Source organism: Charadrius vociferus, unplaced genomic scaffold (assembly GCF_000708025.1).
Source record: "Charadrius vociferus isolate BGI_N301 unplaced genomic scaffold, ASM70802v2 scaffold163, whole genome shotgun sequence".
Lineage (NCBI taxonomy): Eukaryota > Metazoa > Chordata > Aves > Charadriiformes > Charadriidae > Charadrius > Charadrius vociferus.
This window is the reverse complement of record NW_009648332.1, coordinates 1,031,533-1,054,742: the sequence shown is the minus strand read 5'-3', so window position 1 is coordinate 1,054,742 and position 23,210 is coordinate 1,031,533. Positions and strand designations below refer to the sequence as shown.

Sequence of the window (23,210 nt, the reverse complement as noted above, 5' to 3'; positions counted from 1 at the left end):
ATACGACAGACAATTCAAGTTAACTACAATAAATTGGGAAAGTGGGGTAGTGAGGCACAGCGGCTTTAAATGTCACGTTAGATACTACTGCGCTCATTGAGATTTAGACTTTAATACGCTGTATTTTGCTCCACATGACACAGCTGCCTTCACAGAAGCTGCATATTAGCGCACATTCTGGTGCACGTAAGATCAAACAGTCTTTTCTTATCTCAAAGGAACCTTCAAAAACAAGACAGTAAAATTTAAAATCATGCAGCTACCAAATAAGGCAGGAGATAAAGCTTGTCTCAGTTAGCCCATTGCAATTAAGTCAGAGAAAAGTCAGAGTATGAAGAACAGCAAGCACAGCAAGCACATTCAACCCCACGGGACAACTGCAAGACACGCCTGAAGGTGTGATTCATAACACACCCCCAGGTCCCAGTGTCTTCTGAGATGTTCCAACTTCAATGCACTTGGACGAGACCCATAAGCAGAGTGAGGCCAACTCAGGTGACATCTTCCCACTTCGTTTGCAAACTGCTCATCAGTTTTGTGTACGTTCCTAATGATTCCCTCTAGCAAGGAACTGTCTCAGCATCTGGCCCTGAGCATGGTGAACCACCATTTTGCGGGGCAGGGTTGTTGCACTGTCGTCTCCTTCTTCGTTGACCTCCTGAACATGGAGACCAGCTGGCCCAGCAACCCCAGTTTCCATTAACAGCAGCATCTGGAAAAAAAACCAAACCCAAAGCCAGAGAGGACTGTCAGAATAAAGCAGCTCTATCCATGGGAAGAGCTGTCAGCTTCCATGAATCATATTTAAATACAAACAGCTCGTCCCCTGTCCGCAATCTACTTAAGTCATTAACAAAGAGTGATTGTTTTAAAGATGTTAATTCTCTGTTCAGCATTTCTGCTGTTTGTTCAAACTGCACTTTGTGCAGAAAGCACAAGGAAAAAAAAATCAATTAGCTTTATAGTTGCTTGTAGGGTGTTTCTCCCTCTGACGCAGCCCAAGCCTAGGTAAGAAAAACAGCAACTAAACTCGTGTCAGCCCCATTTTGAGGTGCTGGGGGAAATGTTAGCATGTTCTTCTTGAATGCACAACAGCTTGAATATTCAGCTTTCTATCCATTGCTTTTCCTATTACACCGTTTCTTCTGGACCCTGAGCATGTGAGTGACATAAATTCAAAACCCTGAGAATCACGGAGCCGAACACGGAGGCAATACATAAAAGGGGGAAAGGGGAGCGAGAGAAGAAGTTACATGTTGACAAGTGGATGGATGTGAGTCTTTGGGAGGGTCGGATGTGATTACGCCTGTGGTAAGCAGACTGGAACAAGGTGTAAGTGACTCCACAGATGAAGGTTCCGTGGACTTCCTCAGAAACACCTACAAAATTGACCCTTTGCTTGGTGAATTCTTGGTTTTCAACGTATTTCAGCCTGGCTTAGTTAGGACACAGTCATGCAGAATGAGAACTGGATAAAAGACTGTAAACAAAGAGCAATGATAAATGCAGTGCATCAAATTGTGGGATGGTGCCAGAGCTCTGGGTGCCCGCGATCTGGTATTATTTAGCATCTAAATTAATGAGCTGGAAGAAGTAAACAAAACGATTAAATTCACAGATTATCCTAAACTAGAAGGAGTTAAGAACATCAGTCAGGAGACAGCAGCAATCCAAAGTGACCAAGAAGCATTAGTAAATGCTTCAAAACAACATAATAAGATTTTAAGATTAAAATGCATGGTAGCATATCTGGGGGAAAGCAGTTTGCAACACACTGGCTGTATCAAAGGGAAAAATGTAGGAAACAGAGCTCTTGGAGGAGACCTGAGGCTTGTCCTGGATTGTAAATTAGGTAGGAGTTTGTATTTTGACGTAATTGCAAGGTGCGTTTATGCAGCTTTGAACCACAAAAGTAAAGCCACCTCCTCGTGAGTGCAAAGACATTTAGAAGAGGGCAGACAAAGCCTCTCTGTCCCTTTGCAGGACCCTAACCCCTGTGCGTTGGGCTGGGCAGAGTGGGGACAGCCAGCCCCAGGCACGGCTCCCCGTCCATCACCCACTATCCACGGACATTCCTCAATACTGCTGGGACTTTTGGAACATCTTTCTTATGAGGAAAGGCAGAGGGACTGGGGTCTTTTTAGTCTAGAGAAAAGAAGACTGAGGGGGGACTTATCAATGCTTATAAATACTTCAAGGGAGGTGCCAGGGGGGTGGGAACAGTCTGGTTCCAGCGGTGCCCAGTGACAGGACAAGAGGGAACGGGCACAAACTTGAGCATAGGCAGTTCCATCTCAACCTGCGGAGGGCCTTCTCTGCTGTGAGGGTGGCAGAGCAGTGGCACAGGCTGCCCAGAGAGGTGGGGGAGCCTCCCCCTCTGGAGCCATCCCAAACCCGCCTGGACGCCGTCCTGTGCCACTGCTGGAGGTGCCCCTGCTCTGGCAGGGGGTGGCACTGGGGGAGCTCCAGAGGGCCCTTCCAACCCTCACCAGTCTGGGATTGACTGTCTCCTCAGACTTGGGGTCCCTCTTACCTTTCCTCTCGCTGATCTCGCAGGCTGTGCCCCTGTAGCCAAGGGGACATAAGCATTTGCACTCGGTGCCTGAAAGTAAGCACAGATGGTGGGATTAGAGACTTCAAGTCACATTTCCCTGCAGACACCTGTATCTTCTCAGTGCTTCGTCTTCTGTGAGGAAGGGACAGAGGGTAAAATGATATCAGCATTTTTCTCCGATGGTGAAAGTATAAAACAGCAATAAAGCAGGGGAGCTGTGACTACCCTGCCGCCCCTCTCGCCTCCCCCGCCATTTGTTCCTGCTGCTGCACTGCGGCTCCACCTCAGCTACGCCGGAGCAGTAATTCAGCAGCGCAGGGTACCACACAGTCCCCCTGCTCCTCTCCTAAAGAGGTATCTCGGTAGAGCTGAAAGGGAGCAAAGCGCAGCATCAGGAATGAGCACTCAGAACCAGAGCATCCCAGCTTGTGGCAGAGGAAAAAAGTCCATGTAACCCCATGCCGGCTGCCCAGGACTGCGGTGTGCATCCCACGGCAGGACCCCGGAGGAGAGCTCCCGCTTTGGAAAATAACGGTCATTTAAAACCTCTTGTTGGGAAGATCCTAAATGAAACGCTAACCTGACTCAGCACCTGAAAAGTTATTTAAACAAGGGTAATCATGAGACGAATCCTTTAAGTGCTACAATCAACTAGCTGGTACCTGAAGGGATGGTTTCTGCATTAGATACATTTAGATGATAACGATTCTCATCAGGACTTTTGCACATGCAGATTGGAATTATGCACTTGACAAAATGGTCCCTTTGTTAGAAGCGCTCATCACATCCTATAGCTCTGTTTAGGCAGTGCTGTTTTCATTCAATTTGATTATTTTTCCCCTTCTTTTTTAAATCACAGCCTGCTTACAAAGGAGGACAGCTTCTATTAGAAATGGGGGGAGGTGGTGGTGATAACTGTGCTTGGCACTTACACGGAGCTTTTCATCTTCAAAACACTTTTGCAAACACTAATTAACGCTGAGACAGTACTCACTTCTCTGGGAGGATGGAAGAAATCTTAAAAGCAAAGGAGGAGGCTTAAAGATGTCAAGGTTTGTTTTTAATGCATAATTGTGATGGAACAAATTCTTCCACAAATCTGATACAGATGGTCACTCCCATTAACAAGGCTCATCCCTTGACTTTACTGTCTTTACTTACCGGTGGCACTCTACAACTAGACCAACTTTAAAAAAAATACTTAATTACCTGAAAGAGAAGTGACAGAAGAAAGTAAAGAGCAGATTACTCGCCAAGCTCCCCACAAATTCCCAGCTCATTTCTCTCAGAGGGTAAAGAGATACGAAATCCTTCTACCTTGCAGAAAGGGGATGCCATTGCCGTGGCACGGAGCACAGCGACAAGAACTGGTCTCCAGCTGAAACTCATCAAGAGCCCGTCGCAGATTTTCTTTTATCGTGATTGCATTAGCGAAGTCAGTTGGAGTCACCAGCTGATACAGCGGCTCTGCCTAAAGGGAGGGAAGGAACTGCATTTGTTTCCAAGTTTGAGATGGTGTGAGCATCGCAGGGCTCGGTGGGAGCACAGCTGGAGAGGGAAATGAAGGCTTTGTGATACAGGCTCTGGGTTTCCCATTAGTATTTCTTTAAACCTCATGAACAATAAGGCAGGGACGTCAGGAATACTTACAGGGATCCTCTCCTTGCTTTACACCACCAAAGAAACTGTAAATGTGTAATAAAATATAACCACCATACCGTTAGTTGACAAACAGGTAAAGTTTCACAGAAGATTCATTAAATCCTCTTTCACCCATTTTCCTGATTTTGACATTTTTAGATCAGATTTCCTCAAACTTACATTTCCTGAGAGCTCTCTTACTCCGATTTAAAAATGGTCCCCACAAAACCCACCCACAAAAATCTCCTTCATTCCGCATACAGCCACACGGCACAGCCAGAGGCACATAGTCACAGCCATTCACATTTGCACTTTCACCTTAAACACTTCTGCACTTCAAGGCTGATTTCTCTCTTTATGAAGCCAAATAAGGGTTTCCTCTGCCTTCAGAAGGGGGAGGATTGTGATCTTTGCCTGAAGATGAGGTTGGTGGGAGAAGATAAGGGGGTGCACAACACGGTGAATATGCAGTAGGGACCAAGGAGACTTTGACTTGCTCTTTTGTTGTTGAGGCCCCATCCCTGGAGGTGTTCAAGGCCAGGCTGGACGTGGCCTTGGGCAACCTGGTCTGGTGGGAGGTGTCCCTGCCCATGGCAGGGGGGTTGGAACTTGATGACCTTCAAGGTCCTTTCCAACCTAAACCATTCTATGGTTCTATGATTTATTTTTTTCCTGAGAGCAAAGGAAAGTTAAACTGTGGTCTCAACATTGCCAGTCACCCACTAATGCCAGTGGGACGACATTGGCACGTGTCATCAGAGGATCCATCCCAAATTCCCATCCTTGCTATAACGATGCCTGCCGCATGGGTCATGGCAATACAGTAAGCATGAAAGATCACCCTACTGCTAATCACAGGCTCAAGCTACAAGAAACAGAAGAATGTTTCAATAAAAAATGCTCATTTCCTGCTGCTGTACATTTACTCTTCATCAATTATCTGTGATCCATACTTTGCTTTTTGAATTCAGATCATACAAATGAGGAAATACACTACGAGTGGCCTGCCAAGTCCCTTCAGCAGATGATTTATGAACTGATTTGCTTTAGTTTTCCCTAACTAAGCATTCCTGGGCTGACATTTAGTCACACTCTGCTGCTACTTTTGATCTTCAAGCCCCACAGGGATATTGGTATGGAAATGAAGGATTATAGATACCAAATCCGAATTACACCCGTCTGAGGTTTTTCACTGGGCAGCCTGGTCACTGATGCCAGGCGAGACAAAGAACGTCGCAGTTTCTTGCGGGAGAGTTTTTTTGTATGTGAGATCTAGCACAGAGGGTTGCATTAACGTTGCCTCCTGCCCGGAGACCTCCCAGTTCATTCCTGGAAGGTCTATCCACAGCACACCAGGGGCTTGGGAAGGCCAACTCCGCTGCAGCAAGAGCCGGACAGGCACAGGCTGTATTTCCAAATTACTGGTATTTGCTTTGCTTCGTATTTCTTAGAATTCAGCTCTTTTTTTTTTTTTTTAATTTAAATGAAAATTCAGAATTTTCAATGAGAAACAAACACCTTTTACAAATACAAACATTTTTGCCTAAAATTAAATTTTTCAATGAAAATCAATTCTACAATAATAAAATCAACTTCCACCACTACCAATCCAAACTCCTGTTTCAAAGGATGTTCTCTTGCACCTTTGCATTCTTCACTCAGAGTGAACTTATTTTGACATTAAAAATGATGAGGCGGAATTGCTACATACTTCTGCTCACTTTTTACTTTTACAGTGCCTTGCATTTCTAAAACTCTACAGGATCAAAAAACCTTGACTCTTCAAAAACCAGCTCATATTTTTAAGGTTTAGCTCTGCTGCACAAACACCCAGGCATATACGGTGAACTACTTGACCTTCTGAACCAGAGAGAATTGTTGCTAAATAGTCATTGGTGCTCACAGAAGACAGGAGAAATTGCAGGGAAAAAAAGAAGTCCTGATAAAATATACGCTGCCAGATATATTTTTGATAAGCGATACACTGGTAGAACAGAAAGCGGATAGTCTGACCTGCTTGGTAGGCAGAAAGCGATCACATCTGCACAGCCAAATTAGAAGGATTAAAGCTGTTTACTTCATGTACTTCCAACCACACCACCCTTTTTAATGCATCACACCTTTGATTTTCTAAAGATCCAGTCTTAGAGAAAACATCTTGCACAACACAGGTCTATTATTTGCCCTAGAAATGTCTCTTTTCTTTTTTTTTTTTTTTTTAAATCCTGTTTATTTAAGCACAGAGTTCTCCAAGGCGCTCAGCTAAGTGAGGATGAATGAAGTGATGGGTACAGTACCTTCAGCTTTATGATTTCAGGGTTGTACTGTACAGCATCTCCCCACTCCTGCATGAGCGCAGCCGTCGGCAGGTCTTTGTAAGCCAACGTGGTGATGTGTTCGCTTGCTCCGCCACGAACAAGGGCAACAAAATCTTCCACATACTGTTTTTTGGAGGTGCTGTCTGCAAAAATGCATTCAGAAAGTGAATACCTCTGCTCAGATATATCTTTGTTGACTGAGGATGAGATATAAGCTCACAGCAAAACCCCCATATATATGACCCGTCCCACTGAGAGACGAAAGGAAAAAGGCCACAAGTGTTTCACACCCAAATCGGAGTCACAGAATCATAGAATGGTTTGGGTTGGAAGGGACCTTGAAGATCATCGAGTTCCAACCCCTCTGTCATGGACAGGGACACCTCCCACCAGCCCAGGTTGCTCCAAGCCCTGTCCAACCTGGCCTTGAACACCTCCAGGGATGGGGCAGCCACAGCTTTTCTGGGCAGCCTGGGCCAGTGTCTCACCACCCTCACAGTAAAGAATTTCTTCCTAATAAAGGAAGCCTGTGCCCCTCCTGCTTCCTTGTAGCAATACTCCCATCCTCCTCTCCTGCACCCTATATCTCTCCCCCTAAATTTCTTCCCTGTGGTTATAAGCTTGCAGGTTCTTCCACAGCCCGATGCTCCCCACCACCATGAATATTGCCTGTTCTCCTCCGCACAACTTCAGGCGCACCCTCCTCCCACTGCAACACCCCCAGCTTCCCATGTGTCCCCTGAGGCTCCCACACCACCATTACCTCCCTGCTTTCCCCACTTGGGCTTTTTTGGGTGCAAGAAGCGGCACGCTGAGCCGCTCTGCTGAGAGGTGGGTGGATTGGTAACACAGCACCAGCCAGGTGGGTAACGGTTGATCTGTTCCTGCTTTTCCCTGGAAGACTGAACAGATATTTCTTCTCTACCCAGCAAAGAAAATCTTCCAAAAAACCCCCAAGTTTTGAGACATCTACACCTCTGTTAAGCTTGGCTGGGGTTAGCTTGCAGACTCAAAAGCAGCTGCGAGGGAGCGGGGAAATCTTTCAGGCAGGCAAGATCAAAAAATCTCAATTTTCACTACGACAAAGGCTAGAAACGAAATGGCAGAAGTGTTTCATGCTTACCTCCAATCTCTTTTAAAAGGGATTTACAGCCAGCTTCAGTTATTCCAAGCTTCGCATAGACAGCCATAATACTTGCACCAACGTTAAAGCCATGCTGCGTACATTTCTGGACATCGCTCAGAGAATAACCTTAAACGCACAGCAAAAAATCACAGCATTTTAATACAATTGCTCAACGGTTTACATCCATATACACAGAAAACGAGAGTTGATAAGTATTCTTCCTTTGGGAAAAAAAGGAGATGAGATGAAGAAGCCTTTTTTTGGGATATTTAACAGATCTATATGAATTGAAATGAAATCTCTACATTTTACAGAACTCTGAAACCCAGTCCAAGTGCAAGGTAAATGCTGGAAAAGGCTCAATGACCAACTCTGCTGTACTGGGTTATGCAGAGCTGCAATGGGTGGGAGCCTGGCCTGCGACTTAAACGCCAAACGTCTTTGATGAAGGACGACCCACCACCCATCCCCACCATCAGGAGCCAGGCTTTTTAAGAGTAACAGATGAAGTAGCTTTTCCTCCCTTTTCTAGCTCACATCTCCCAACTCTTTACTGCCAGAAGAGCCTTAATTGTTTCATGGAAGTTTCTGCATGAAGCTCTACTATATGTTTTTTCCTAGCATATAAGAATTTGCCCTTAAAATCTACCAATCCTTCATACATTCTTCCCCAGAGTCCTCCTCCAAACTCCTCGCAGTCCTGACACTCAAGAATATTTAAGCAGTTATCATGGTGAAACATCAGAGATGACACTCAAGTATCTCTTTTCTTTCTCTGCTTTTTTGTTGTAATCCCCCATGTTTTCCTGAATTCTTTACTTTTTTTTTAGTCAAACTCATGTCTCTATGATACAGATGTTTACATGAGCTCACAAGGTGAGTATGGCTGTCCTGTTCTTATGCTCTTCTCATACATCTGATATTGGCCAGTTTCTAGATCAGAAAAGAGGATGCACCGAGTTTTGGGTTGATGCAGGATGACCCCTATTAATGTTCATAGTCCGTGTGCACCTGAAGGCAGGAACCACTATTTTATGACATCCTTGTACAGAACAATTAGGACCTCTCTCCTGCCGTCTTTCCCACAGAAAGTATCAGACAATGAACCACAGACACATCTGGTATATTGGATTATGTGTGAGAGCAATGCAAGAACCAAACACATGACACGGCGTGTGATACTAGATCTGCAAAAGACGACTTGATTTCCAGCACAGACAGTAGAAACACAATGATGGATATGAAAGGAAAAACCTGAATTCTCAGACTTGGACCTATCAAACCCCGGTGAGAACTTCCAGCACAGCTCAGTACCGGGGATAGTGTGAATATGTCGGTACTACTGCAGGATCCTGACCCCAGTCAGCAGACACTGTCAAGTAGCATTTTGATACAAACAATACTACCCATCAGTTCAAACAAACGTGGCTTGGATGGACCCACACCAACCGCTGAGAAATTGGGCAATGCTAATGTTTTGAATATCTGAAATCTCAATCTCAATTCTGTCCCTCCGGGCTGTATCTGACTACAGGATAAGCAACTTCCTAGACAACAGAAGAGCAAACAGACTGAGTGTCACACACGGCAGAGTCCACTAAATGCTTTCGCAAATAGACAGCGAAGGCAGTTACTCACTCCCATGCCAATGAATAAATAAGAGAGTGCAGCTATTGATTAATGTCACACGGCTCGCTCTATCCTACACAACAATCATCATTTCTCGCCAAAAAAAAGAAGCCAGAGTCAAAGAGCAAGAGCAATGTCAGGCTCAAGAGTCACCCAGCAAATTATTTACTGTTTCCTACACGCTGGAAAAGCTCTCGAGGCTAAAGGTGTTTCAAAACCGTCATTGGAAAGGCAATGGAAAAAGAACTTAGGTGAAGGTTTTCAAAGCTAACAAAAGCGTTAAGCTACACGATTCTCATTCATCTCAACATCTTGTCAGCCTCCAAAACGTGTTGTCTCAAATACTTGCTACAGGGCCCTTTTTATGAACTGGCAGCACCCACAGCTTGAGAGCTAGATGAAGCCCATGATGCTGAGCATGCTCTGAAAACCAGGCTCTTTATTCACTGCCATAAAGCACTTTGACTCCCGTATTTCCTGCTGGCTTTCTTTGAGATGCTGTGGACGACTCCTTCTACCATCTCTCTTTTCTGGCCTCACACCTGAAGCATCACTGGGTGCCTGCAGAGGGGTTTTCCCACCAAAAAGCTGGCCCCAAAGCTTTTTCACAACCATCAGATGCACATACCTGCCTTTCGGAGCTCATTGCCATTCACGACTAAAGTATATTCGTAGATGCCACCGACGGTAGCCTCCGTGATATAATGGGTGCCATAGTCTCTGTAGAGCTCTCTGTACTCCCCGTAGCTGTACTCTGACGGGAGCTGATGGAGTCTCTGCAGGAACTCATAATGCAGCATCAGGGCTCGGGGCTTCAGCTTATAAACGGCAACAGCCAGCTCAGAACGGGCGTGAATAAATTTGCTGGACTACATGAAATGCAGAAAGACAAAAGAATCCAGAAGTGAGGGATGTCATTCTGGTGATAACGCGTAGTTATTTGCCATTAAACAATTAACGCTGGTCAGGACTTATCAAGTCAGAAGTTTGCAACTGGAAATCTTTTAACTTAGCAGAAATGAAACTTTTAGTAGTAAAGTTTTTGAAAATCAGGATTCTGACTGGTATTACAGAGAGAGAAGAAGGAAGAAGGAGAGACACCCATTACAGGTTAGGTGATGGCTCAGGCCACGACTGGGACATGGGGACAGCCAGGGTCCAGGCTCTGCTCGGACAGACACGGGATGCATGGACACAAGCAGCCTCCTAAGAGACTGCTCTACCCCTAATAAAGTCGACCAACCTTTGCCTTTCACAATCTCTCTCCTGAAAAATGTTCACAACTGAAATCATGATGATTTATATGTGAAATGGTAATTCCCTATCTGATCCAAATTTATATTCTGCAGAATATGCCATTACCAAAACTCAAAGGAAAGAGGAAAACACAAACACTCACACACACGCGCATGTATTTATATGTCTCTGTATAGATATGTGTATATGGGTATATATTACATCTCCCCTTTCTGGCATAAAAGTCAGGAACTGAAGAGGTCTTCCGTCATGTTCAAAGGATTTAGTATTCAGTTGTTGGGGCCAGCAGGACAAGAACATCAAGAGGGGGTTTAATATAGAACTCTGCAACTTAATAAAATCAAGACTTATTATTGGGTTTCTTTATGGGTATCTATTGCAAATGCTTCTCATATACCTCTGATCTTGTCATGGGAAATGCCTCTTTGCAGGAAGCAAATGCAAGTTTAATAACAACAAGGAATACTCTGCCATTCCTGAGTGCACTTCATACTGAGGGGAGGGACATACATCAGTGATACTATTAAACCATTGACAAGAGTGAGGTTTGTCTACAGCAATAACAGATGAAAAAAAGAAATCAAATGATGGCGCACGCTACCTCAGACTGGATCTCATAAAGCAGTCTTAGGAGTTACAGATTAAAGCATCTCCAGCCAGCTTAAAGTGTGCATCAGATCACAGCTGTGACCAAATCTCTGCAGACGAGACTGGAAGTGATTGTGCCGTCCGTGTTTTGTGGTGTGTGTGTCCTGATCCGGTGAATGATGTACTCGGCGGACAGACCGCATCAGCCGCAGTAAAATGGCATGTGTTAGTCTATAATTAAACCCATGGAAGGTCTGCTAGCAGTTTTCATTCTACGTTATTGTCAAGGCTGCCCTGCAGTTGAACAGCTTGGCTTCGCTCTTTGCATTATCATTTACCGAAGTGACAGCTCCTGCCTGGCTGAATCCACCTAAAAGAGGGATGGCCCTTCACGTGTGAGATGACATTCTGCAGTGATCGCACACCACAGCCATCCATACCACAAACCGGTTTCTGGACTGTGTGCACAGGCGCAGAAATTTAGGGAACTGCAGAAAATGCTATTTGCCCTTCTTTCACACCAGATTTCTCTCTTAGTCACTGTAACTCACCCGTAGGGCAGAGAGAACTTTGGGTTCCTGGGTTCATCAGCTGAACTGCAATTCTACCTGTGCAGAGTCCCTTGGAAGAGTCACTGTGTTGGTTGCACCCACTGCCAGACCGCTTGGGCCTCAGTGGTAAGAAGTATTTAATGGCTGGCAGGGCAAGGTGCACAGCATCCCATGGCCGGGGTGCAGCACGGAGACCCTGCTAGGAGTGTCACTTGTACATCTCCTACAGTGAGTTCACTGTACGGAGGGGAGGCCATTTGAACCTGCTTCTGTGTTTCACAGAATCATGGAATCATAGAACGGTTTAGGTTGGAAGGGACCTTAAAGATCACCTAGTTCCAACCCCCCTGCCATGGGCAGGGACACCTCCCACCAGCCCAGGTTGCTCAAAGCCCCATCCAGCCTGGCCTTGAACACCTCCAGGGATGGGACAGCCACAGCTTCTCTGGGAAACCTCTTCCAGTGCCTCACCACTCTGAGAGTGAAAAATTTCTTTCTAATATCTAATCTAAATCTCCCTTCTTCCAGTTTGAAGCCATTCCCCCTCGTCCTATCACTATGTGCCCTTAAAAAACGTCCCTTTCTCTCCAGCTTTCCTGTAGTCCCCCTTCAGATACTGGAAAGCTGCTATAAGGTCTCCCCGGAGCCTTCTCTTCTCCAGGCTGAACAGCCCCAACTCTCTCAGCCTGTCCTCACAGCAGAGGTGCTCCAGCCCTCTGATCATCTTTGTGGCCCTCCTCTGGACCCACTCCAACAGGTCCATGTCCTCCTTATGTTGGGGGCCCCAGAGATGGATGCAGTACTCCAGGTGGGGTCTTAAGAGAGCAGAGTAGAGAGGCAGAATCACCTCCCTTGAGGAAGCAATTTCCTTGATTTCGTTTTTTTTTTTAAATGACTTCACTACAAGCATCCAAAAGTGGACGCCCAGCAGGACACAGGATGGACTGCACTCGGTTGTGGCTGATTTCAGAGGTTTGGCAGTCCGGTTCCTGGCTGACAGGTGAATGGAAAATGTTCTGGGTGCTGTAAACTCAAATGAAGGTGTTGTGGCCTTAGTAAACACATAACCAATACAAACTGCAAAATCCAATCAGGAGGAAAGACTTCATTTATCCTAGTCCTGGCTGCTGATCTGACGATGGATATTAAACTGATACACACACATACAGATAACGCGTTCGCAGAGAATTAAGTGGAGCAGTGCTTACAGTTGAAGAAAATCTTTTCATCCTTTGAATGAACTTCTTGAACCTGTTGTCGTTTGAATTGTAACCAAGTTCAAACACTCCTTGTATTTTTATACCAAAGCTGAAGCTAGACTGCGAAGCTTTTGCCTTCAGGACACTGCTTTCATAATTTGAGTAGGAGTCATATTCAGTCATTGTAAATTCATATTTGCCTTTGGTCTAAACAGAAAGCAAAAACAACACGTTTAATTTCCTGCATAGTGATTGTACACCTGAAGCACGGGGAAGGAATACGGATACAAATATACTTGTGAATTAATGCTTGCACTTTGAAGATGAAAAGCCTTGTATAATTGCAAAGCACTATTATTATTAACACTGGTACTTCAAGAATACTTGACTTATAGCAGCAGGAAAGCTACTATCTCCTCCATACTGCAAGGACCTCAGGCTTTTACTTAATATGTCAATCTTACGCAAAGAAGGTGAAATCTTAAAAACAGGTATCAATTAAAAGTATGAACTCTAAGAGGAAAAGGTTTCCTAATGGGCAACACACAAAAATATCACGCTATGCTTTTAAGGACATTAAGGTCAAATATATAATATTTGAATATAGCCTTGATGCACCACAGAAATGAGCTCGGTGCCTTCGCTTCTGCATAAAGCACCTGGCGTGCTGTTACATCCTAGGCTGTTGCACAAGGACAGCTTGCCCAGCCTGGCTCTTGAGGCTCTCCACAGTCCTGCCTAAAATTAACCTCCCCGTGCCCAGCGGGTGGCTTTTGGGCCCTCTTGTACAGATGGCACCGGGAAGGTCAGGCTCAGTTTTTGCAATGACAAGGTGCAAGGGAACATTGCCATCTATTCCAGCAGGCATGGATATTATAAGGGGATGTGTCCAACTTCATAGAGAACGTGGGGTATGATGACGTTCTAGAAGTAGGGCTAAATTCAGTCTCATCCCATTTGGTCTCATGAGTTTTCTAATTCTTTATAAAAAGATTTAGTAATGAAGCTTCATCAGTATTACTCACTACATTTATTGGCATAGATGTTTATTTGCAGATGAACCTGACACATACCTCTGGCGTATAGCTTTCTACATTGTACGGCTTTCTGAATCTTGTGTCCATGATATAATGGGGAGAACATCCCCCAGCATAGTACCGGTGATCAAGAACTAATCCTTCCAAGTTGTTTGTCAAGATATTCAACCTGTACATGAAGCATGACAGCAAAATATTAAGATTATTATCGATTTAGAGGCAAACATCAAGTCACTTGGCTGAGAAAGGCAAAAGATTTTTGTTTGGCTGAGGGTTCTTTGTTTTGTCTTTGAGGGCTTCTTTATTTTGAAACCCCAAAACAAAGTTTTGCCTCTTTCACTGTCCCATCAATCCATTTCCTGCAGAAAAACCTAACTAAGAAGAAAGCAAAAGAGAATAGTCAAATTTTGACACTTCAATGAATATATTAATCACAGAAGTGCAATTTTCACCACCAAGCTAGGAATGACACCACAGCATTACTGCCACCACCACTGGCAGCTTCTGTAGGCTTTACTGGAACTCTCTGGGAACAGCAGAACAAACTGGACCAGCCAAACCCCCATCCCACCAGGCTGGCACCCCAAGCATCCCCAGATGCCTGCAGCAGTGCAGCAGCATCCAGCTCCAAAACTGGGTGGCCAACCCATGTCATCAGTCCTGACTCATTTTTAATTCACAATTCTTTGTTCTGGTTTATCAGTCATAATCTTTGTTGGGTTGGTCAAGGATCAACCAGAGGTCAGTAGACGAGAGTGAAAATTGCCAGGGAACAAGATATAGGTACTCAAGCAAACATTCAGCTACTCCTTGAAATCACTGGGAAGTTTTCCTTTGATTTTAGTGGATGATGGACAGTAATCTTAAACTGTTTACTCTGAGAATGGATTTTGCACTACAATCTTTTTAGACTGGGTGATAAAACCGGGCTGATGGGATCTGTGGCAGTAAAAACCCTTCTGTTGCTCACTGTCAGGACACCCCCACGTCACCCTCATGGCATACAGCTGAGGACATGGCACTCACCTCCACAAACTCATCCTCACATAGTAACACGAGTCATTAGAGGAAACTTCACTAAAGAAAAGATAATTGCTAATAGCCCATGTCGTGTCCCTATTAGCGTTCCAGGCCTCTGTTAGATCTGCCTCTCTTTATTTTGGGGAGAGAGACTCGCATGATAATGACTTTGAAGCTGTAAAATATTAACTCTAATTTTAGAACAATCTGAAAAGAAGGGAAGTCCACTAAAAGCAAATTACTGAGCAATTGTAGCTTCAAAGAGATGAGAAGCATGTTCCTATAATTGTCCAACATTATTTTTAATTCTGATTAAACTCAGAAGTACAAAGCATTAGCAATGACATGTGCAGCAGCCATATCTCCAGAGAATAAGGAGGAAATTATAATTTTTTCCTTGCAATATAATTTTTTGCTTTTCCTTTTTTTTTTTTTAATGTAAAAAGCATTTTTTTCCCCTGCAGAATGAGAAAAGGCTCTTTTCACACAGTCCAATCTTACAGAAAGTTGCCACAGTCTTAGCCAGTAAAAGCTGGATTAATTCAGATGTGGATTTGAATCCCAAAAAAGTTGGGGCCTGGTAACATGCAGGTTAATCCTACCCCACTCACACAAAGGACAAAAACGCGACCATCTCTCACTGCTGGAGAAGAAATACAAGAAATTTTGACCACCCCTCCAATTCATATACTGTGCAAAAATACGAATCCATAGCCAGGTTCAGATTTTAGGCAATCCAAGTGTGATGGTACATCCCCCTGCCTTCCCCTTAGGCCACTCAGTGCTTGGCGTGATTTCCCCCGAAACCAGACCATTTAACAACCCAAAATAAAACAGGAAAGAATGTGATGGACAATGGACCAGAATGTTATGGCAACACCTTAACACCCGGACCACACGGCATCCTGGGCCACATAACAACCCAACATAAAATAGGAAAGAATGCGATGAACAATGGACCAGAATGTTACAGCAACCCCTGAGCACATCTGGTTCCTGTGTCCCCTATAGCTTGGAAACAGCTGATAATCGATCACCCTCTGACAAAAGCTGGATCACGGCCCAAAGAGGGGCGTGATACCAGAACCTGAAGATCTAGCAAGTTCTGTGCTTGTGCAACTGGTGGAATGTACCAGAATATCCCATTGTCCAAGCTGGGCCAGAGTGGAAAAGTACCTAATGAAAGTCAATTATCTCAGACCCTATAAATTGAATCATAGAATCATAGAATGGTTTAGGTTGGAAAGGACCTTGAAGATCATCGAGTTCCAACCCCCCTGCCATGGGCAGGGACACCTCCTACTAGACCAGGTTGCCCAAGGCCACGTCCAGCCTGGCCTTGAACACCTCCAGGGATGGGGCCTCAACAACCTCTCTGGACAACCTGTTCCAGTGCCTCACCACCCTCAAAGTGAAAAACTTCTTCCTAATGTTTAATCTAAACCTGCCCTCTTCCAGTTTATATCTATTCCCCCCTCGTAGGACTCTAGCGAGTCCCTTTGAGTTCTCCTGGATCAGAGCGGGCTGTGACCAGCATCTCCCCTGAGTTGGGATGCCGCTCAGGCTGACACCTCGAGGGTTAAAGGGCCAGGGCGAGTCAACCTTCTCCAGTCTCAATTATCCCCCCTTAAGGAATGCCTTGAGGATGCATTGGGAATATTTACTCTAAACTCCAGACGTGGTAAATTTTAACTAGAGACTAGTGTCTCTTTCATCCACCTCTCTACATGTTTCTGATCTACTCCTTAGCTTTTACGAGTGTGGATGTTCATATATTTTACTGGGTCCAAATATTTTCTGTCTGTTTGTCTCTGTGTGTGTGTTTGTACATTTTTGTGTTCATACACATATATATTGATTTAGGAAAAAGGGGACCTGTCAGCTCACTGGAGTCACCTCCCGCAAAGGGACCTTGGTCCTAGCAGTTAAAAGACTCGGGTGGTGTGTGCGTGCGACTCCTCAAACGGTGTGTGGTTGTATGTTTTGGTGTTTATACAAATATACTGATTTAGGATACCTTAAGTTAGTGTGAATATTGTCATTTTCGAATCAGTAATTAAGTTGCTGTTCAATTATTTTGTTAAATCACCTTGCAAATCCTTAAATTGGTTAATGACTAAGTGCTGCTAAAATTTAACCTCTTGGTTTACCTCAAACTATTAATAAATTTTGAATTGCTGCTGAATCATGACCATGCCAAATATTTCCATCCGCGACACCAAGGTGTTGATTTAAGTCACTCTATAAAGAGTGGTATATGTTCAGATTTTAACAAACTCGCCTTTGTTTTTACCTGGAAAGCACAGTTTGAAATAGTCCCTTGGTTCCTAAAGCCGAGGTCCCTCCTGCTGCCCACAGACTGAATTAGGCCAGAGTCTAACTCTACTTACATCTCTGCAAAATAATTGCATTATTGAAACTCTCCCACTCGTTAATTTAAGGGCAAGTACCTGTAGACAGTAGAGAAATGTTTGGCGTTGACATTTCTCTCTTCACCCACTGGGTTTTGGCAACACAAAGAGCTCTTGCAGGACATATTTGCAAGCTGAGCTGATGAGCTCCGCAAGGTGCACAAGTTCTCCTGGGTACATCTAGGACTTTTACTCACCTTATCTCTGTCTGAAAGACTCATGGAGTCCATAAGGGTCTTCCCACCGGGCTTTGGATCAGGACCCCAAAGGCTGTGGGATCCTAATTCTCAGATACAGCAATTGCTACAGCTTTTCTCTGCTTAATATTTATGTCTGAAGCCACATAAGATCATTCTTATCCTTAAGTAAGAAAACATCTCATGAAGGTCACTGACTTACCCTTTTGCCAGATTCTCTATTCCCCAGTATTGCTCCATCTTCCGGTCACATTTTTTAAACACTTTCTTGCAGTTTTTTTCATCTGACTGATCCCCACAGTCATCATCCCCATTACAAAGCAGCCTCCGTGTAATGCATCTCCCTAGGACATAAACGAAAAATTACTTATAAAACAACATATTACCATGCTTACTGGTAATATTGCAAAATCACAGTCCCTGACTCAGAGCCTAGAAACAAAATAAGAGAGTCCTGTAGTGTATGGTTCAAAACTGGCTGGAAAATATTTCCTCTCTACCTGCATGGAAAATGTCAGATTTTTAATCACCAAACTCCATCTGCTGCTTTGCTCAAAACTTTCAAAATCTTAAAATTCCTTGTTCAACCTGGAAAAAAAAAAAAAAAGAAATTCCTAGTAAAAAGTATAAAAAAAGGATAGACTTTTTCTGTTGCTAAAATTTATTAGTTTTGAGACAACAAACATGCTGGAGACTGTTCAACAGACCTTGTACGTGGTATTCTCCTTTTTCCTCTTTCCCATATCGGTAGTTCCTAAATTCTTGTTTTTCAGTCTCACCAAAACACTAGTCTGGGGGACAGAGATGAGAGTCGCTTTCCTTTGCCCCGTGTCCTGTGCCGAGCTCCCCTCTGCTCCCTGCATGCCTTCCTCTCTGCTGCCGGGGTGCAGATGCAAAGCAGAGGCTGATCAGATTTTGGATACAGCTAACTACTGCCTTGCTTCCCCACACTGCTTACTGTGTTCCTGACTAAATTAGTCATTGATAAGAATGGAGGGAAATGCCATGTGGACCACCATCATAACCTGCTGTGTTCATGGGCATGAGTCAAGGATGCCCAATGCCCATTCGTTTGCTGTCAGATCCCCTTGTGATACAGATTTTACTCCGTCCAGCTTCGGAGTCCTCAGCACAAGAAGGACATGGACCTGCTGAAGCAAGTCTTGACGAGGGCCACAAAGATGATCAGAGGAGTGGAGCACCTCTGCTGTGAGGACAGGCTGAGAGAGTTGGGGCTGTTCAGCCTGGAGAAGAGAAGGCTCCGGGGAGACCTTATAGAGGCTTTCCAGTACCTGAAGGGGGACTACAAGAAGGCTGGAGGGACTTTTTTGCAAGGGCATGTAGTGACAGGATGAGGGGTAATGGCTTCAAACTGGAAGAGGGGAGATTTAGATTAGATATCAGGAAGAAATTTTTCACTCTCAGGGTGGTGAGACACTGGCCCAGGTTGCCCAGAGAAGCTGTGGCTGCCCCATCCCTGGAGGTGTTCAAGGCCAGGTTGGATGGGGCTTTGAGGAAACTGGGCTGGTGGGAGGTGTCCCTGCCCATGGCAGGGGGGTGGGACTGGATGATCTTTAAGGCCTCTTCCAACCTAAACCATTCTATGATTCTATAACTGGGTTTTAATTTCCTATTTGGAGATTTTATAGACATGCTTTAGACTGACAGGCATTGGCTAATAGACTCGAAATCAGTGATACAAACACAACACAGGCATGGATGGACCCAGGTCAACATCTGACATCTCTTTAGCCCAGCAAACCCTTGTAGAAGCAGAAAGTTCAATGTGGTGGTGTCAGAGATACACTCCGTAAGTCCTTACCCGTAACTGCACACACAAAACCTTCACATCTAACTTTATTCCTGCAAGGATTATTTGTAACACAGTCTTCAGTTTCTTTGTCGGAGTAATCACATGGCTCTCCATTGAACTGAGAAGGTTGTTCCAGGCGGGCAAATCTGTACTGTGATGAAATAAAAAATATTGACTCAAGTGTACAGAAATTGTGAATTTCACGCTTGCCTAGTTAAAAAACAAACTTTGTGCCGGGGAGATCTGATCTAAGAGTACTGTCATATAAAAAAAAAAAGTGTCGGCAAAGAAGTGTGATGCTGGTAACGTGCCTCATTTCAAAGGTTTCTGATCTATGACAGATTTAATTTTACTAAGGAAGGATTGAGGATTGGAGGGATGAAGGAAAGTTTGCTTTTCTTTGACAGTTTGTTTAAATGAGCCTGACAGGGTAGTGCGGGCATTTGCAAGAGTAAGGAAGGATTCAGTTACATCTCCTCTCTTTCAATTAGCGCTGGTAACGACATCCCTTGTTATTTTCTGTCAGTGTATTTACTTGCCCCTCTGTATCATTAGGGATTTTTTTCCGCCCACAACACTGCTGTGAAGCAGTCAATTACTCCGTCCAATATGTTAGCCCTCCTTTTCTTCCCAGCTTTTAAGATTAACTCTTTGATATGAGACTTCACTCTTCCCAACTCCCATCACTGGTTATTCCCACGTAAGCCTGGGAACTGTTTCTCCAACTCATTAGCAGAGGTCCCTCTAGCAACAGGGATTTTGCGCTTCACACTGTTGGGATCATTACTTTCATTTGATGGAGCTTCTCGGGTAGAAAATGCTCATTGGCAGACAAGAAAAAGCATGTTAATCCTGAGAGGCACTGAGTGTCTCCAGGTCCTGTGGGGGACCATTAGTAGGGATGGTGCCTTGCACTGATGCTGGAAGAAGAGGACTCTGCTGGAAAGAAAGTCCCTGCAAAGTCTGGGCTTCCTGCCTGTGTTTTCACCAAGTCTGGGCGCTGTCTCAGCACAGTGAGGTGGCCTGGAAACCACTGGAGTTCCCAGGGGTGAAGAGCTGAAGAGCTAAAAGGCACGGGAACGCAAAAGCCTGCAGCCTCACCTGTACAGGGCTTCCCTCAGCAGTTCCCTGCTGTTTGCCCAAGCCCACAGACAAAAAAAGACAAGGCTTGGAGGAGGTCCTGCCTCCTGGTTTCTCAGACTTCATGCCCAGACCACAAACACTCACCCTTTTCTTTTGACAGGGATCGCATTTGCTCCACGAGGACCAGGCGGAGAGTGTGCAGTCACGGGGCTGCGGCAGGTTGCTCACAGACCGGGCCCGCCTGCTGTTGGCCACGCTCTTGTTGATGCTGTTGAGGTTAAGGGTCTCCTCTTCACCACTGCATTCAACAACACAAGAGCTTCATCATGTGAAAACACCGAGCTGTGATGACAGATCAACTTGGCCTATAACTGTGAAAAACTACACGCCAAGGAGAACTAATGGCTCATTAGACCTCACCGAATCTTCCATGTGACCTCTAGATTTCAGTACTCATTTCATACTGGCATTAATTCTGTATGAAACCTGATCCACTTTTCAATGCCCAAGAGTAGACCCAGTCCTCTACAGCGGCGTAAGTCTGCAGAGCACTCAGGAGGGGTGACGGCAGGACACACATTTCATCTAGCCAGCATGGGAAACTCAACCCAACGGGTCCCACCAACCCGGGCTTCACCTCAAGCTGTGCAAACCCTACCAAATAACCTGGCAAAGTGGTCAGCAGTAAAATCTGCACCATCAGTTGCTGCCCTTGCCCCATCGCTCCACGCTGCTCGCTGTTTGGGCAGCACTTTGGTACCTCGCTGCCGTACACAATGAACAGCTCCAAGGTGGGATACCTCCATGACAAACACCAGTCACAGTGCTGGTGCGCACTCAGCATTTTTGAAAACTGGGCTTAAGCACCTCCCTTTGCCGAGCAGCCTACTTTTTCTCAAGCTGGCCAAACTCATTAGTCTTGGATTCTATTCTCGGTTCACAATAGAGAGTCATTACCCCATTAATCCCATTCATCCCAGTAATGAACCTGAACCCCAAGTGTAAGCCTTTACTCTTCCTCCCAGCTCCTCTCTCTCCCCCTCACGTGACAACTGTCTCCAAGGTTTCCATGATGCCACAGCTAAAATGCTGCCTACTCTTTTAGCAGATTCAGTATTTCTCATTAAATCCTCGTCCCAGACAAATGCTTCCTTGTAGGGCCTAATCTAAGTGGGGAAACCGTAGTAAAATGTTAACAATTAGTTTCTTTTCATACCCACTTTGACAAGTAAACTACCACAGTAGCATTCCCAATTCTTCCACCAAGAAAAGGAATAGCATCAGCTGAAGCTTTAAGTATGATTTAGCGCCTGGCAAGGGGCTCCCATTACCGCATATTAAAAATCACATGGGATAAAGGAATTACAAAAACTCATCAGCTCACTGAGGCACGAAATCAGAGCTCAAAGTTCAGAGAACAGTGGAAAAATAGTTAGATTGAAAAGATTACAGTCACTGATTGACCACAGTCCTCTGAAAAAGCAGTGTCTATTAAGCTAGCCCAGACAGAAACAACAACTATCAACCAGATTCTTGCCATTTACATACTCCAAGAAAACAAAAGCCCGTCTCTCCAGCACACAGTCGGGCAGCTAGCACGGGAGGAGGTTGCGTGTTGCAAACAGAATTCTGCGTTACAACACGACCGTGGCAATTTGTCACCTCAGATTTATCCAACAGGATTACTTTTCTAAAGGCAGACACATTGCACTACATTAACTTCAAAACAATGTCTTTCGCTATTCACTGGAAATACAGAAATCGCTCAAGACAGCAATTACGTGCCATACAACGTGCAAGCAGAGGGTCTCTACTGATTTTCGCTCTTTATCGTATCACCCCACGGACACGGCTTCGGAAACATTCACTCACCCAAAGCAATGACCGGTGAGGACGCCGAGCGCAGCATAAAGCAGCAACAGTTTGATGGGGTCCGGAGCAAACGTGGTGCGCGCTGGGATCATCGCTCCAAGTTTCCATCGGCGATTTGAAACCACCACGGCTCCCATTCCGTCTGCCTGGGGGCGGGAGGGGGTTGAGAATGGTTCAAGTAGAAAAAGATAAATTACCGAGTCGTTTTTCCACACTGTAAACAGCAGATGACCCACCACCTGGCAGATTCACAAGGTAAATGTTGCATTTGTTAGTACACGGCTTTCTGGAGGCAAGTGGGAAGGAAGCAAAGATCTGTCCAGAAGCAATTTATGCTTTCATTTGTAATGCTCCTTTCAAGGGACGGGGAAAAATGAATATTTCAACAAATGAAACGTACTCCAGTCTTGGCAAGAGGGAAGCGATAAGGAAACTAAAGTCGGCTTTCTAGGAATAGAGTAGACTGCAAAATCATTTATTTATTTCTGCTTTTCACGTCTGCCTTCCAGTGGAAGGCCAGGCACGAGGTGTGAGCCGTTATTCTAATTGCTCGGGTAAAGCCCCCATCCCCGAGAGTGCACTTTGCGGGGCTCTGGCTGCAAGGGAAGGACAAGAGCCCCAGCCCTGGTCAGGCCCGTCCATAGAGACCCTCTGCTCCACATACCCAAAGTCTTGAGCCCATCGAAGCAAGATCTCTCAGGGTACCAAATTAAACATCTTGGTGTTTTCTAGCCGCTACGTTGAGTCATTCTCTCTCTCAAATGGTCCTGACAGGGGCAGAGAACTTACCGAGGCTGATTCCCATCAGTTCAGCTGCGCTTTCAAAGGCAGATCAGGATCTTCAAAACCTTGCAGAATTTTTCTTTGGTTGCCTGTTGAGGCAGCCTTCATGTCCCGCTGCTTCCCACTTCAGG

The 23,210-nt window shown here is 45.0% G+C and overlaps 1 protein-coding gene across 1 annotated transcript; it reads right to left on the bottom strand.

The window, feature by feature from the left end:
• Positions 1 to 560: 560 nt before the first annotated feature.
• C8B (complement component 8, beta polypeptide) lies at positions 561 to 22,433 on the bottom strand. The gene is made up of 12 exons (XM_009884807.1): positions 22,297 to 22,433; positions 20,569 to 20,722; positions 19,351 to 19,492; positions 17,731 to 17,872; positions 13,937 to 14,069; positions 12,873 to 13,070; positions 9,897 to 10,137; positions 7,637 to 7,765; positions 6,493 to 6,656; positions 3,872 to 4,025; positions 2,534 to 2,602; positions 561 to 712 (listed from the first exon to the last, which is right to left on the bottom strand). Exons 1-12 carry the CDS (start codon positions 22,431 to 22,433, stop codon positions 561 to 563), a joined length of 1,815 nt encoding a protein of 604 aa, XP_009883109.1.
• Between the last annotated feature and the right edge of the window lie 777 nt (positions 22,434 to 23,210).